At 40.4% G+C, this 15,347-nt stretch overlaps 1 protein-coding gene and 1 pseudogene across 1 annotated transcript in view; both read left to right on the forward strand.

Moving 5' to 3' along the window:
• The first annotated feature begins 290 nt into the window (after positions 1-290).
• The window catches only part of CPD (carboxypeptidase D), a 66,590-nt gene continuing 51,533 nt past the window's right edge, over positions 291-15,347 (forward strand). The window contains exons 1-2 of the mRNA XM_020886821.2: positions 291-1,132; positions 6,524-6,771. Coding sequence (XP_020742480.2) covers positions 387-1,132; positions 6,524-6,771 — 994 coding nt within the window. The 5' untranslated portion in view covers positions 291-386. The remainder of the gene's footprint in view (positions 1,133-6,523; positions 6,772-15,347) is intronic.
• LOC110133095 (amelogenin, Y isoform-like) lies at positions 8,092-13,687 on the forward strand (annotated as a pseudogene).

Raw genomic sequence — 15,347 nt, forward strand, 5'->3', positions numbered from 1 at the left:
TGGGAAGGAAGCAGGTGATAGTACTCAGAGGAAAAGGGGTGAGAATGAAGGCATAACCCATAGAGAAGAGAATGAGGGAGTAGAGGAGTAGCGGAGCAAACCCAGTAAAGGAAACGGGGAGGAGGGAGAGAGAGGGACAGGAACCCTGACCGAAGAGGAGAGTGACCAAACTCTACCCAGACAGGAGGAAGGCACGCCCAAGAGGGGCATCTGCTGCTTTAAGGACGGCCCCGCCCACGGAGTGACGCGACGGCAGGCCCGCCCACCATTGGCTGCGGCCGGAGGGCGGGATGGGGTTGCTAGGAGCGGAGGGGATCCGGCGGGCCCCGGCCTCCCGGAGCGCGGAGCCGGGGGAACGGAGCCGGGGTTAGCGGAGCTGCTGGAAGATGGCGAGTGGCTGGGACGCGCGGCCGCCCTGGCGGCCCGGGCGCCTCCCGCTGCTGCTGTGTCTACTGCTGCTGCTGCAGCTGCTGCGGAGCCCGGCCCGGGCTGCGCACATCAAGAAGGCGGAGGCGACCACGACGACGACGACGAGCACGGGCGCCGAGGAAGACGAGGGCCAGTTTGACCGCTACTACCACGAAGAGGAGCTGGGCTCGGCGCTGAGGGAGGCGGCGGCCGCGGGGCCCCCGGGCCTGGCCCGCCTCTTCAGCATCGGCAGTTCGGTGGAGGGCCGGCCGCTGTGGGTGCTGCGCCTCACGGCCGGCCTGGGGCCACCGCCTCCTGACGGCGACCTGGGGCCCGACGCGGCGGGGCCGCTCCTGCCTGGCCGGCCGCAGGTGAAGCTGGTGGGCAATATGCACGGGGACGAGACCGTGTCGCGCCAGGTGCTCGTCTACCTGGCCCGCGAGCTGGCGGCCGGCTACCGCCGCGGGGACCCGCGCCTGGTCCGCCTGCTCAACACCACTGACGTGTACGTGCTGCCCAGCCTCAACCCCGACGGCTTTGAGCGCGCCCGCGAGGGTGACTGCGGCCTCGGCGACAGCGGCCCTCCCGGGGCCAGCGGCCGCGACAACAGCCGCGGCCGAGACCTCAACCGCAGCTTCCCCGACCAGTTCAGCACCGGCGAGCCCCCCTCCCTGGACGACGTGCCGGAGGTGCGCGCCCTGATCGAGTGGATCCGCAGGAACAAGTGAGTACCGCCCTTCCTCCACCCACCTCGCCATCCACGCATCCCTCCGGGGTACAGGCTGGGTCCCGCACTTTGTAGGCGCTCAAACAGTGCTCGCAGGCCTAAGGGACTGGGGTAGTGAGGGCGGAGGGCGATACCCCAAAGGGGAGCTAGGGCCAAGGCCGCTTAGCCTCTGTCCCCATGATAATTATTGGAGAAGCGCTGCCTGGAGGATGTCATTTATTCAAAGAATGCAGAGAGCCGCCGTTTGGCTGGAGGGGAGACTCCTTTCTGGTCCCTGTTCTCACAGGACAGTAGAATAAGCGGTGGAAGAGACCTTCAGGATGACCTCGGTCAGCTCGCTTATTTTTTTTATAGATAAACTGACAAAATTGCGGTTATGTCATGACTACAGGCACTGTGGTAAAACCCGTGGACTGCATGATCTCAGTTTACATTGGACACAACCTGATGACAGGCAGCATTCTCATCCTTGTTTTGCATGTGGGGGAAATCAAGAGTCAGACTAAATAATTTACCCAGTATGAAAATCATTTACATATTACCGAAGTAGCTGGAACTGGACTCAGGCATTTAGTCAGTGTTCTGAGCCCTGGAGGGAGCGTGTAGCCCACAGATGACACCCGTGTGGTCTTTTTCTTGGTTATTTGATAAAAACTGATTCTCTTCCAGTCTCCACCTCTGACTCAGCTGTGGAGCCTATAGATATGGCTGGCCGGAGAACTCCTCCAGATCTGGAACCTTCACCTGGGAGCAGCCTCATTTTAGACTCTGAAGGGTTTCTGATTCCATTTATGCGCATTATTAGTGGACCAGAGTTGTATGGCTCATTGTCACACTTATAAGCAACACACACAAACACACCTTAGGTGTTAGTGCCACGTGGGATTTAAAATATTAAAAGAAGCATGAGGACCTCAAGAAATAGGTGTATGACATGAGACCATGCTAAATATAGAGGAGGTGTGTTTATGTACCCAGTTAAGCTTTACAGGAATTGCTCCTACTGGCAAAACATGTGTGGTCTGCTATAATAGGGGTCATCTCTGTGAAAGAGGGATAACTTGAGTCTTGAGAGATGGGTAGGATTTTTGGCAAAGAGGAGGAGAGGAACAGAGGAAGAGGGAACTTATGGAATCATGTCCGAAGTGACCAGGCAGCTCTTCCCTTTCTCAGCTATTGGCCTTGCCAACATACCCTCTTTTTTGTGTCTTTCTAAGGCTTGTAGAGGGCTTCCTTGGTGGCTCAGCAGTAAAAATCTGCCTGCCAATGTAAGAGACAGGGGTTCGATCTTTGGGTGGGGACGATCCCCTGGAGAAGGGAATGGCTACCCACTCCAGTATTCCTGCCTGGGAAATCCCATGGACAGAAGGAGCCTGGTGGGCTACAGCCCATGGGGTCTCTGAAGAGTGAGACACAACTTAGTGACCAAACAACAATGACATAGGCTTGTGGAGCAACTAAGCTTTCTATCCTGATCTGAAGATTTCTGAGTGACAGATAAAATAAAAGCAATAATAAACTCTGGTGTTTTGCTGTAGGACTTAGAATCATCTCTTCTACAAGATTTAGTATGTATGTAGCAGACCTTGAAAAATTCATGGACATTATGACAATTGTAGATTTGTTTTCTCTCCCCACCTTTCACTTTACTCCTTCTGAGAGGAGTAGGCATTAACCCCTGGGAGGCATTAACTTCACATACACTTTCTGGGAAGATTTTTCTTTTAAAGATATTGATGTCAGGCACTCTGAACAGTTGCATAAGAAGTGTGACTTTAAGCAATGCAAACAGTCTAAAATGCTCCATCATGACCTTTACAAGGATGTAAATTCTGTGAGTAGATATTTCTGTTCAGTACTAGTTCTGCTGTGACCAAAAATAAAAATAAGCTCTGTCTTGGTGCAAGTCACCTTGAGACTATACTGAAAGCTTTGAACTTTAAATTTGGAAGCAAAAGTGTGCTCTCTGGACAATTCTTTCATATCACCAGTATTTAATGATTACAAGGTACGGTCCAGGCTGGGTAGTTCAATGATAGGAGCTTGTGAAGATTTGAAAAGCTCATCTGTGTCGGTTGGTATTAACACAGTTAATTAACACAGTTAAAAGTTGCTCTCTTTTGTGGCTATGGACTACCCTAGTCATATCCTCCCTCTTTTCAAATGTAACTCTAAATCAGAAGGAAAAGTAGGTGAGTATTTAGGGTAAAAGTATACCCATCCATCCTCAGTCATAAATAACTCAAAATGCATATTATTTAATGGTTATTCAGTAACAAGGGATACGTGAATAAAGCAAAAAACAAGCACATGCATGATCTGAGATTGATTCCTAAATACAGAGTCAGCTTTATAGAGAGGAAATTCTAAAACCACAGACAGTATAGGGAATATACCTTTTTCAGTGTATTCTGTGAAATAAACTATTTGCATAATTTCTTGACATCCTAGTCACCCAGCTGTATTAGAAATAGATTTTTTTTTTGTCATTGTTGCTTTGGATATGTAAAATTTTAAAACTCATTTTCTCCTGCTTAGGAAAGTGAAGTTTATTTTGTTTCACTTTATACTTCACCCATTCAGTGATTTTGTACTGTTGACAGTTGACTCATATGCTTAGGAAAATATATAAGATTTTAACTCCATCATTAAAATATTTTATAGTTTACTTGATCCTCATATTTTTGGCACACTTCTTTATTTAAATATAGCTGCTTAGACTTTAATAGATTGTGCAAAAATGATTTTTGGGGTATGTTTGTGAAAAACATTGTATTATTGGGGTGAGTACAGTTCCCTGATATCTTTAGAATTTAGTTTATCAGACATCAAGTTTTCTTAATTTTTTACAATTATTTACAGATTTATCTGGGGACCATAATAGAATTAACTTAGAGATGGATTTTTTAATATCTATAGACTTGTTTATAATTTTTATGATATATTTAGCAGCTACTTTAAATCTTACGCAAGAAATGATATATGATATTGAAGTCAAGTGTGAGAAACACTTAAGAGAACTGATTTGAATGGAAACTAAAATACCCTTCAAATAAAATTAGATTGATATCAAAGTTGGTTTGACAAAGACTAAAAACAATAATCTTATAGCCACTATAATAGATATCACTTTCTCTTGAAATTGTCCTTACTAGAGCAGCACTGGTACTTTTAAAACTATGTAAGCAGAGTAAGGAAAATTTGATAATTTATCACTGGAGTAGATTGCAAATATTTCGTTGTTCTAAAGGTATTCGGTTAGGCTACTTTAATAGTATTTCTGAGCAATGTTAGAAGAAATGACAAAGTGAGAAACAGCTTTTAGCAGAGAATCTTGAAATTTAAAGTCTTAATTGAAAATATATAGTTAAAATAGCATGCTTCACTTACTTAGAATATTCAGTTATCCACTTTTTCCCCACTAGAATACGAATGCCATGAGGGTATCTTTGTATTTGTTTCTTCTCTGTTGTATTCCTTGGTGTCTAGAACATTTGGCTTACAGTTGACACTCAAGAAAATTTGTTGCTGAATAGATTGTCTGAACTGGGCTGGCCTTCTTGTAACTTTCCCCAAGTCATAGCTGGGGGGAAAAGTACTTAAATTATTTAAAGCATAGAAGCCGAAAAGTAAATAGTTAATGCCTTGCTGTGGAGCAGGGTTGGGTAAGGTGGAGTTAGAGTGTTAGAATATACACTTAATTTTTGCTTCTGTATCATTCTTTCTGGCATTGGAATTTGGGGGTGGATTGATAGTCTTTAAGGCAGTGATTCCCTGAGCAGGATGCAAATATCTCCAAAGAAAGGAACATTTGTTGAGCAGATGCTTGAAAGCAGTCATTGTGCTGGAATATTACCTTATTTAATTACCTTAGTTAATTCTCGTAACCACCCTGGGAAGGAGGTAGCATTAATCCCCATTTTACAGGTGAGAGAAAAACTAGGGTTCAGTGGATTTAGAGGCAGCAACTTTACCTGATCATGTTAGTAGTGAGTGACCTGTCTGGGAAACCAAATGTTCTTACCCATATTTGCCTGGTTTCAGAGCCTGTGCTATTGCCACGACACCAAATGGTCTTCTCCTCTGGTGTCTGGAATTGTGCTATTGTAATTATATTAGTTATTAAACTCTGCTTTTTTCATAGTCTATTCTGGGATTTATTCACTGTGTTTATCAGCTCATTTCTGTCTTCTGAGGACAGATTCTGTATTATAAGTAATTTTCATTGTTTGACCTCCTCTGGGAGGTACTAATCATATTTAACTTTTCAAATTAAACATATCATAGACTTAATTTTCTTTCAAGCATATAAAATGTTATAGATCAACCCCCTTTAGAATTTCTGTAGGTCGGTTTCTTTCAGTCACAAAAAGGCAGAAGCAAAAAATTCAATTTCAACTGCAAAAAGTATTTAATCTCCAGCCATAAAAACACGTTGAGCTGTTACATGAGTGGAAAATGTATAAATAGGGCTGCAGCATGTTTTTGCCTTTAGCTTTTACCATAGAAGGAGTTCTTCAGTATTTCTATATCTATAAATGTGACTGGATTGTAAGTGGGTTCACTTAAAAGTAAAAACATAACAAAAATTAAAATGTTTCTTTTTATAGAAGCAGCCTTATCTTCATGTCAGTTTATTTTTTAATGGCCCAACCAGGAACCTTGGTCCCAGAAGGAGAGCTGCTTTTACAGTGATGCAGTGTCATGTATTGTTTTTCTCTGAAAGCAACTCACAGGGTCAGGTCTCTTCCCCAACCCTACCACGAATCTTCTCAACTACAGTGTCTCTCTCAAAAATGTGAGTTTAGTGTATTGTGAAACTGGAATGAGACAAAACACATCTTGTTCTAATTTATTTGTCTCTGAATCTCAAAAATTCTCTCTGGACAGTAATATAAAAAGCATGAAACTTATTAGCCCAACTCGTGTATTCAACAAATATTTATTTATATAAGCCACACTTTCTATGAGATTGACACATTATGAAGTACAAGAATTAGATTGAACTCTATGAAATTGTCATTTTTGTAGGTTAAAACATGGTTGAATATTGGCAAGTTCATATTGTTCAACCTAATAGAGGTCCCTGAATAAGACATCTCCTAAAACATTAATTTCTACTGTTATTAAGCTGTTTTTTTTCAATGATTGGAAAATTCTTTAAAGTTATTTGAAGTTAAGAATTGTAAAAATTGCTTGAAATTTGTTGAATGGATAAAGTTTTCTTTCCATTTTCCCTCTATGTTGTGTGGTCAAATTATGACTGTTGATAGAATTGTCTTCTAGGTCTCAAGAGGAATATCTAAGTTCATCGATAAAAGGTGTAGAATTTTAAATATATGTTTTCTGTGCCTTTTAAAAAGTGATGTGTGATTCTGATTTTCAAAGGTTTGTGCTCTCCGGAAACCTGCATGGTGGCTCGGTGGTAGCAAGCTATCCTTTTGATGACTCTCCAGAACATAAGGCCACTGGAGTCTATAGCAAAACTTCCGATGATGAAGTATTTAGATACCTGGCAAAAGCCTATGCTTCAAACCATCCCATAATGAAAACTGGTGCCCCTCATTGTCCTGGAGATGAAGATGAAACTTTTAAAGATGGGATCACGAATGGTGCGCACTGGTATGATGTGGAAGGTATGTAAAGCCCTGAATTTGCTATATTTTCCTCCATGTTCATTTAACTTTTCTGAGCATACTCTGGGTGGAAAAAAGCAAATAAACTTCAAGGAATTATGATTTTTTTTAAATCTTGAAAATTTCAAACCCACAATAAATTTGAAAGAAAACTCCATGAACACACTTGTATGTTTTGTTTAGTCACTAAGTCATGTCAGACTCTTTGTGACCCCATGGACTGTAGCCCGCCAGGCTCCTCTGTCCATGGGATTTCCCAGGCAAGAATACTGCAGTGGGTTACCATTTCCTTCTCCAGGGGCTCTTCCTGGACCAGGGGTCGAACCCACATCTCTTGCACTGGCAGGAAGATTCCTTACCACTGAGCCACCAGGAAAGCCCAAACCTGTATATCCTTTAAATTCACCAAGAGTTATCTTACCACAAATATTGCTTCTCTCTCCTACACACACACACACACACACACACACACACACTCACACACACACTCACACTCTCTTTTGTCAGATGATCCAAAAGTAGGTTGCAGATTTCACGACACCTCACCTGTAAATACCTCTCAAGTATGTATTTCCTAAATGCAGGGACATTCTCTTATATAACCCTTGTACCATTACTGTAATTGAGAAATCAGCAGTAACTCAGTGCTGTCATCCCACATGCTATTTGCATGTAACTCAAATTTCCTGTATTAGCCCCCACATACCCCATACAGCTCCTTTTCTTCCTAATCCGATGCAGCCAAGGTTCCAGCATTTTGCATGTGCCTCTTGTGTTTTTTAGTTTCCCCGATCTGAAACAGTCATGTCACCAGTCTCTTTCCTTAATGATGGTGAATCTTTTGAAGTGTCCAGGCCAGTTGTCCCACAGAACAGCCCATATTCTAGATTTGTCTATTTCTTCATAAGATTATCAGGTCCCAACTTCCAGCAAGACCGTTACATTGATCACATGAAGAGGCACATAAAATCAGTCAGCTTAAATTGTTTACCATTTCTCTTAAGTGTTATAAAAACAGCTATTGTTCTTTTTAAACTTTTGGTATCCTTTGAATAACAACTGTTTTCATGCACAGGCTTAGACAATTTAATTAAGAGTAATCAGAAGGAACAGTCAATCCATGAAAATGTTATCAGTGTAAAACTTTTTTCTCTTCTTAAAATCTACCCATGGTGAATGCCTTAGGTCAAGGGTCCTTAAACCCCAGAATCTAATGCGTGATGACTTGAAGTGGAGTTGATATAATAATAATAATAGAAATAAAGTGCACAATAAGCATAATGTGCTTGAATCATCCCACAACCATCCCCCCAACCCAACATGGAAAAATTGTCTTCCACAAGACCGGTATCTGGTGTCAAAAAGGTTGGGGACCACTGCCTTGGATTTTCGCTTACCCTATTATTTTTATTGGCAGTCAGTCACATTATAAAGTATCTTATGACATTTCTCTTAATGTGCCTTCTTTAAAATATTTGAATAACTCTGTGACTTTTTATGTCAAGCCAAGAATACCCAAATTGGGGACTAAGTTTCAGGACTTGATACTTTCTATAGTTTTCTGATTCTCCTATAGTTTCTACCCATGTTTCTTGTATATAACTAGCTAGTTGAACTATTTAGAAAGGGGTATGAAATATATAGAAGCCAGACTTTCTGTCTGTAACAATTAGAGGTGGTTTGAAAACCATTAATAAATTTTAAAGGTACGGGATATACTTTAATGTTTAATCTCATTTCAGTCTTTAGCAAATATTAATATATTTATTTTTAAGACTCCACAGGGCTTGTGGAGTCTTAGGTCTTTGACCAGGGATTGAACCTACACCCTCCATAGTGAAAACTTGGAGTTTTAGCCACTGAACTGCTAGGGGATTCCCTTTAGCAAATATATTTAATAAAACCAGATTTCTTGAACTAGTGATTTTGTGATGTTGTCAAGTTGCTTCATTATTTGAGATCCTATCTAAAATAATGGACTAAAACTAATTTTTCCTTTTTGGAGAAGGTTGTTAAAGGTTAGAAAATAATTTCTAATTGACAGTTGACTAAGGAAGATAAATACATGTGATACTATTTAAAAAGTAAGTGTGTTTCCTTAACAGTAAGTAAGATTATTTGGTTAAGCCAGGCAACAGGTTTTTCTGAGTCTTCAAGCATCTAAAGGAGCTCGGTTTTGCTGCTGCCATTATTATTTTTTTACATTAATTTAGTTGGCTGCACTGAGTCTTAATTGTAGCACATGGGATCTAGTTTCCTGGCCAGGAATGGAACTCCAGCCCCTTGTATTGGCAGCTTGGGGTCTTAGCCCCTGGACCACCAGGGAAGTCCCTATTCTTGTTTTTGTGAGCATATGCTTCTCTCCTGTTTTAGCTGGGTGATCAGACATATTTTATGTTATTTCTACAAGAACTAGCTTGTATCTCTTACTGCCTTAGCAATATTCAGCAATTTCAGTAGTTTCTTGAGAGTGTGAGTGTGTGTGTGTTTTCACAGCTTTATCAAGGTGTAATGGACATACAATAAACTGGACAAATTTAAAGTGTATAGTTTGGTAAGTTTCAACATATATGTGTACCCATGAAACATACATATTGTTTCAGTAGTTTCAACAGGGCAAATTCGTTGTTTATCTTATACTGGACTGTAGTGAGTAAGGTGTGAAATCTTGTGACTAGACATATATTCAAACCCAGATGTCCTGGAGTAACTTTATTGACACTTTATGTGATGTATTGAGAAATTCTAACTTGAAGAAGTAGAGACTTTTAGAGCTGAAAATTAATGTATTGATCTAGACCAACTCTTTTGCTTTATAGGAAATCAAGGTTTTAGTGGTAAAAAACTTGTGGGCATCATTTATTTACCGAGCAGATATTTACTGAGCCTTTGCCACATCCTAAATACTGTATTAAGGACATGGTGTGAACAAAACAGTTCCTGCTCCTGGGGGTGAGGAAGTACATTAGTAGTGGGGATGTAAGGCAATTTGGCCCCCAGAACCTTCACCTTCCTTGCCAGGATTGATTCAGTATATCTAGCTACCTACGTGGGTGGCCCTGCTTCTCTCAACATGTCTCTCAAACCTCAGGCTCCATCCAGGGAATGACTATCCTAATAAGGCCTGTGAATAGTTGTTGTCTTCTGCTAAAGCCTGTTATTGTAACAGCCTAAGCTCAACCTATTCATGCAGCAGTCCTCTTTCTGTTTTTTTTTTTTAAACCACAATGTGCTGATTTGTATGCCTTTTGTTTAGCATTCTTTATTTTTTCTTTCTTCATGTTTTGAAGACATTATAAAAAAAAATCCTCTGATGGTTTAGTGTGTTTATTCTAAAGGAAACTTAATGAAACTAAATTATAGTTTCAGTCAACTTTAAGAATTGCCCTCTTTCAACTGACAGAATTTTTTAAAAGGGCAAGTAACCACCTATAAAAAGAAGAGAGGTATGAAATGTGACCAGATAATGTGTCTGTAACTAATTCAGGTTTTGTGTGTGTGTGTGTGTGTGTATGTGTGTGTGAATTTAAACTCCTTTGATCATGTGGGCAACCATTCTCAGCATAAAATGGAGGTCTGACTGAGCAGCACTAACGTGCTCTAAATATTGAGGTATGTTTGGCTTGAAGTAGATTGCTGACAAAGGAAAGAGCACGGGGGAAGGAAAATCAAGCTGTTTTGAACAGCATACAAGGTTAGATTTGGTCCAAAAATGGACTGAAAAGCTTTTTCTGTGTCATTAAACATTATAATTCTTCTGTCACCAGAAAATTGGAATCTATATAAAATAAAAAAGAATAAAATGGACAGTCTAGAAATATAATATCTGATCTTAAGAAATAGATAAATCCATAATTACAGTAGGGGATTTTAAACATGCCTTTCTTAGTAATTTTTAGATGATGAAGACAAAAATATCAGTAAGGACACAGACGATATAAATAACATAAACCAAATCTGATCTAATGAACGTGTACAAAATATTGTCCTCATATCTAATTTTCCTGCAGTCTTTTTATAATCCAAAGTATATACGATAAGGAGCTTATCATTGGTCCCACTTAAGGTAGATGTGTCTAGTTCTGTTAGTGGTTTGTGTTACTTTGTTCTAAAGTATATATATCAAAAACAGACATACTAAAACATACTAAACTTAAAGCATTCTTATGTTTTTGCTTCTTTCACATTTTAATAGGATCAAGTCTGAACTTTTCAGTCTGACACTTAGCCTTCTAGCCTTGTACACGTTTCTAGCCTTCTCTCCTACCTCTCACCCACCACTGAACGATCTGTGCTGTACTATGCTCAGTTGTGTCTGGCTCTTTGCAGCCCCGTGGACTGTAGCCCACCAGGTTCCTCTGTCCACGGATTTTCCCAGGCAAGAATACTGGAGCAGGCTGCCATTTCCTACACCAGGAGAGCTTTCCGACCAAGGGATGGAACCTGCCTCTCTTGCATCTCCTGCGTTGATAGGGGGATTCTTTACTACTGAGCCACTTGGGAAGCCCTGAGCTATTATTTGTCCTTCTCCAAAAATGTGAACCTTCAGGTACTGGGCTACTGTCTGTCTGGAATGCATTTCTCCAGTTCAGCTGTAGCCTCCTCTGAAACCTTTGCTCCAGTAACTGTCACTCTGTTGCCTTCCTACAGCTTTTGTTTAACATCAGTAGAATGTTTATCTGTTTCTGTCCTGAGTTTTTTGTATCTTCTGCTAGAGTGTGAGTTCTTCCATAAGGGCTTGCTGTGCTCAGTCATGCAGTCGTGTCGGACTCTTTGCAGCTCCACGGACTGTATGCAGTCCATCAGGCTCCTCTGTCCATGGGGATTCTCTGGGCAAGAATACTGGAGTGAGTTGCCATGCCCTCCAGGGAATCTTCCCAACCCAGGGGTCGAACCCAGGTCCTCCACACTGAAGGTGGATTCTTTATCGACTGAGCCACCAGGGAAGCCCAGGAATACTGGACTAGGTAGCCTATCCCTTCTCCAGGGGAACTTCCCGACCCAGGAATCAAACTGGGGTTTCCTGCATTGCAGGAAGATTCTTTACCACCCGAATTACCTGGGAAGCCCTTAATAAGGACGGTGTGTGGTGCTATTCATACAGAATGTATCACCAGGGAAAGAGTCCTACAGGAAGTGAGACTGGGGAGGTTTTTACAGTTATTTGGAATAAGATCTTTTTTTTTTTTTTTGGAGATAAGCACTTTATCTAGAGGGATGCCATGGGAATGAAAAGGGAGTATGAGATATATAAGAAATTGTGTGAGAAGAGTTGCAGAATTAACAGTGAGACAGTAGGACAGAGTATCTAGGCAGAGAAAGGCATAGCTTTGAGACCTTGAGCCTGGATTAGTAAGAATGATCATGGAAATGGGGCGGGGGGAACTACTTGGAAGAAGTGTGTGTCTGTGTGTTTTCTTTAGATGGGAGAAGAGTGAAATTGGAGGTGGTACTGGATGTACCAGTTATAAGTACCCAATGTACAGTTGGAAGATAGGTTCTGGGGCTTGGTAAAGAGGTCAAGATGATAAAGACATTTAGGAGTTATGAGACATGTGGAAAGCATATGTCAGTGAACTTAATTTTGAAAATTGAATTGATATTGTTTCCTGGCATCATTTAATTGCTTGGAGCCAGAAATTCAACTAGAAAAAAAAAAAAATATATATATATATATTTATGAACAGATGGATGCTTTTTCATCTCCAAAGTGAATATACTTCTGGCATTTTGTACTGGGATGTTTTCTTTAAGGAATGCCAACAGTTTAGATATTCTCACCCTGTTCATATGTTAAGAATACTATTGATAATCAAATATGCATTAGTAAAGGACTTTTGATCTTATCTGATTTTGTACATTAAGGAGCTTTTGTACGTTGGACCTCTTCCATTTTTCTCTCTCTTTTAACCTGAGTGGCACATTGTTTAAAAGGAAAGCAAAGATGTAAAATGATACTCAAACCGGATATTTGCTTCTGTTTGAGTCACCAGTTTGCTTTAGCAAACTGAAGTATAGCCTCATATGAGAAAAATCTCATCTTTAGGAATAGTGTGCTTGTATATTTTGTAATGTAGTAATAGACTTTCATGAAGGTTGAGAACCAAATGCTAAATACCACTTTAGGATTTGGCCCCTAAATCTTCAGATCCAATGTCTAAAAATTAGATGTGTTTTAATTTTTTTAAAACCCAGATGGTAGAAAATAAGAAAGTACTTAAAAAAAAAAAAAACCACTCTTTTTCTCTCCCCTTTTTGCTCTCCCTTCTTCCTATCCCTCTTGCCTTCTTCACCCTTATTCTTTTTCTTCTCCTTTCCCTCTCACTATAAAAGCTACCATCTCATCCTGGGCACCCCGGTTGTATTAACTTCAGCTCTGAAGTACTTACCCCTCTGAAGTGGTACCAGAACATGATAAGATCCCCATACCCTCCCTATGGTTACTAACCCATGGGTGGTTGGCTGCACCACCAGATCATTCCTGTGATGTCCCAGCAGACTTCCCACAATCTCACCCTGCAGCCTCATCACCACATCACCATGGTGTCAGCTCAACAGCCCATGGTCCCCAATGGGGCCGGTCCCTGGCCAACACTCCATGAATCCAACCCAACAGCACCCACCAAACTTTCCATTGCTCATGCAGCAGCCCTCTGGCCTCAGTCCATCCAGCCACAGGCTCACCAGCCCCCTGCCACCCCAGCTACCCCATCCCGCCCTTCCTGCCAGAGCCGCCTTGCCTCCAGTGTTCCCCAGGCAGCCTCTGTCCCCCATGCCTCCTGGCCTGCCCCTGGAAGCTTGGCCAGCAACAGACAAGACCAACCGGGACGAAGTGGAATTGATCAGAAAATGAATTGCTTTCAGAAGGACACAGGAGCACAGCAATTTGTTCCTGCCGTCACTTTACTTAGTAAATTCTGTAACTAAAAATAAGTACCATTAGCAAATAAAATGTTTTTAAAATTTAAAAAAATCTTAAAAAAGGAAACTGCAGTTCAAAGAATTATGTGAGATAAAGGGTTGGCCAAGTTAGACAAAACTGAACACAGATTCAGGACTCTGTACTTTAAATTTGTAGAATCATATCATTAGCAAATATGTATTCAGTGGGAGTGGTGAAGGAAATAGATTTTCATAAGATAAGTTGTTCAGAATACATAGACGAAGTTCAGGTATGATTTGGTCAAAGCAAACTTGAATTTAAAGATCAGGAATATGGGAAAATTTTTTCAAGAGCAATCTCTGTTTTTTTCCATTTCACCTAGATCTTCCACTTAAAATTTTGTATGACCATCATGCTCATTAGCTTTTAAAAATATCTCAAGGAGTGCAAAATTATCATATAATAACTAACTCACTATGTATAAATCAGTTGTTCACAAAAGTAAAAATTATGAGAACTGCTCATGATTCTGTGAAGTAGTTTTATTAAATAAAAAACAGTAAGCTCCAAGTTTATAGAACAGAAATTGCCTATATTTACACATTCTAAAATACTTTTCCTAATGAAAAAAGAATACATTGCATTTTTTTTTCTGTAAAAGATTTATGGGGTTCTTGTATCATACAGGTTGATACTTTATAGCTGGCCTAGGAAGGCAAGTTAAAAAAAAGCAACAACTTGCTCTGTTTAAGTTTCAACATTGTAGCATTGGTTGTATTTTTTTACATTGACTTTCTGCATGAGGCATTAGAGGGAGTCATTTGAATGAAAGATTGAATTTATTTAAATACCCTCCGTCTCCTTAAAGCTAGACTTTTCTGGTAAAAACAGTAATAGGGGTTGGTTCCATGATATGATAACGATGAACTGAGCATCTTAAAGCATATGAAGATTAGTGTGAGACAAATGGATTGAAGGAATTGAATGAATATGAAGAGATCCTTGATTTAGCCACCCATACAGTTAGTATTGATCACAATTTGTTGTAGTGCTGGACAGACTACTAATAGTTACACTTTTATTCTTTAGTATAGGTAAAAGGAATGAAAACATAGAGTAACAGTACATTGCATTCAATTTTTTCTATGAATAGAAAACTGGGTTGGTAGGTAGGCTTAAAAGCAAAATGTAACCTTTTGTCTTTTCTTTGCCAGTTCCCCTTGGGAGTAGAGGAAATAGTCTAAATCAGTGGTTTTCAAACTGGGTATATGTGGGGAGAAGAAAGAGAACAGTCAGTTTGGATAACTTTAAGGAAATAAATTTCCAGCTCTTCCATACCTGTTCTTAATATTGGTCTGCCTGAGAAAGATGCTGGCGGCGGAGATTCAATCCCACATCCTCTTCTCCCACTTGACTGAAGAAAGGCATACTTTTCAGTCCATCTGAATCACACTGTAGATTGAAGTTCTACAAACTTCCAGTACACCAAAAACAGAAGGGACAATTTGGTGATTAATGGTATCATAAAAGCGTCACTCACACATCTCATTACAAGATATATTTTCAGTAATTATTACTTAGGCTTATTTATCAAAATCTGAAATAAAACTATGCCTTTATTGGTAAATTGTATACCAGTAGTTATTGTGCTAATTCAATCTAGAATTAAAAAATGTAATAGGGCATTAAGGTA

Source organism: Odocoileus virginianus, chromosome 17 (assembly GCF_023699985.2).
Source record: "Odocoileus virginianus isolate 20LAN1187 ecotype Illinois chromosome 17, Ovbor_1.2, whole genome shotgun sequence".
In the NCBI taxonomy this organism is placed as follows: domain Eukaryota; kingdom Metazoa; phylum Chordata; class Mammalia; order Artiodactyla; family Cervidae; genus Odocoileus; species Odocoileus virginianus.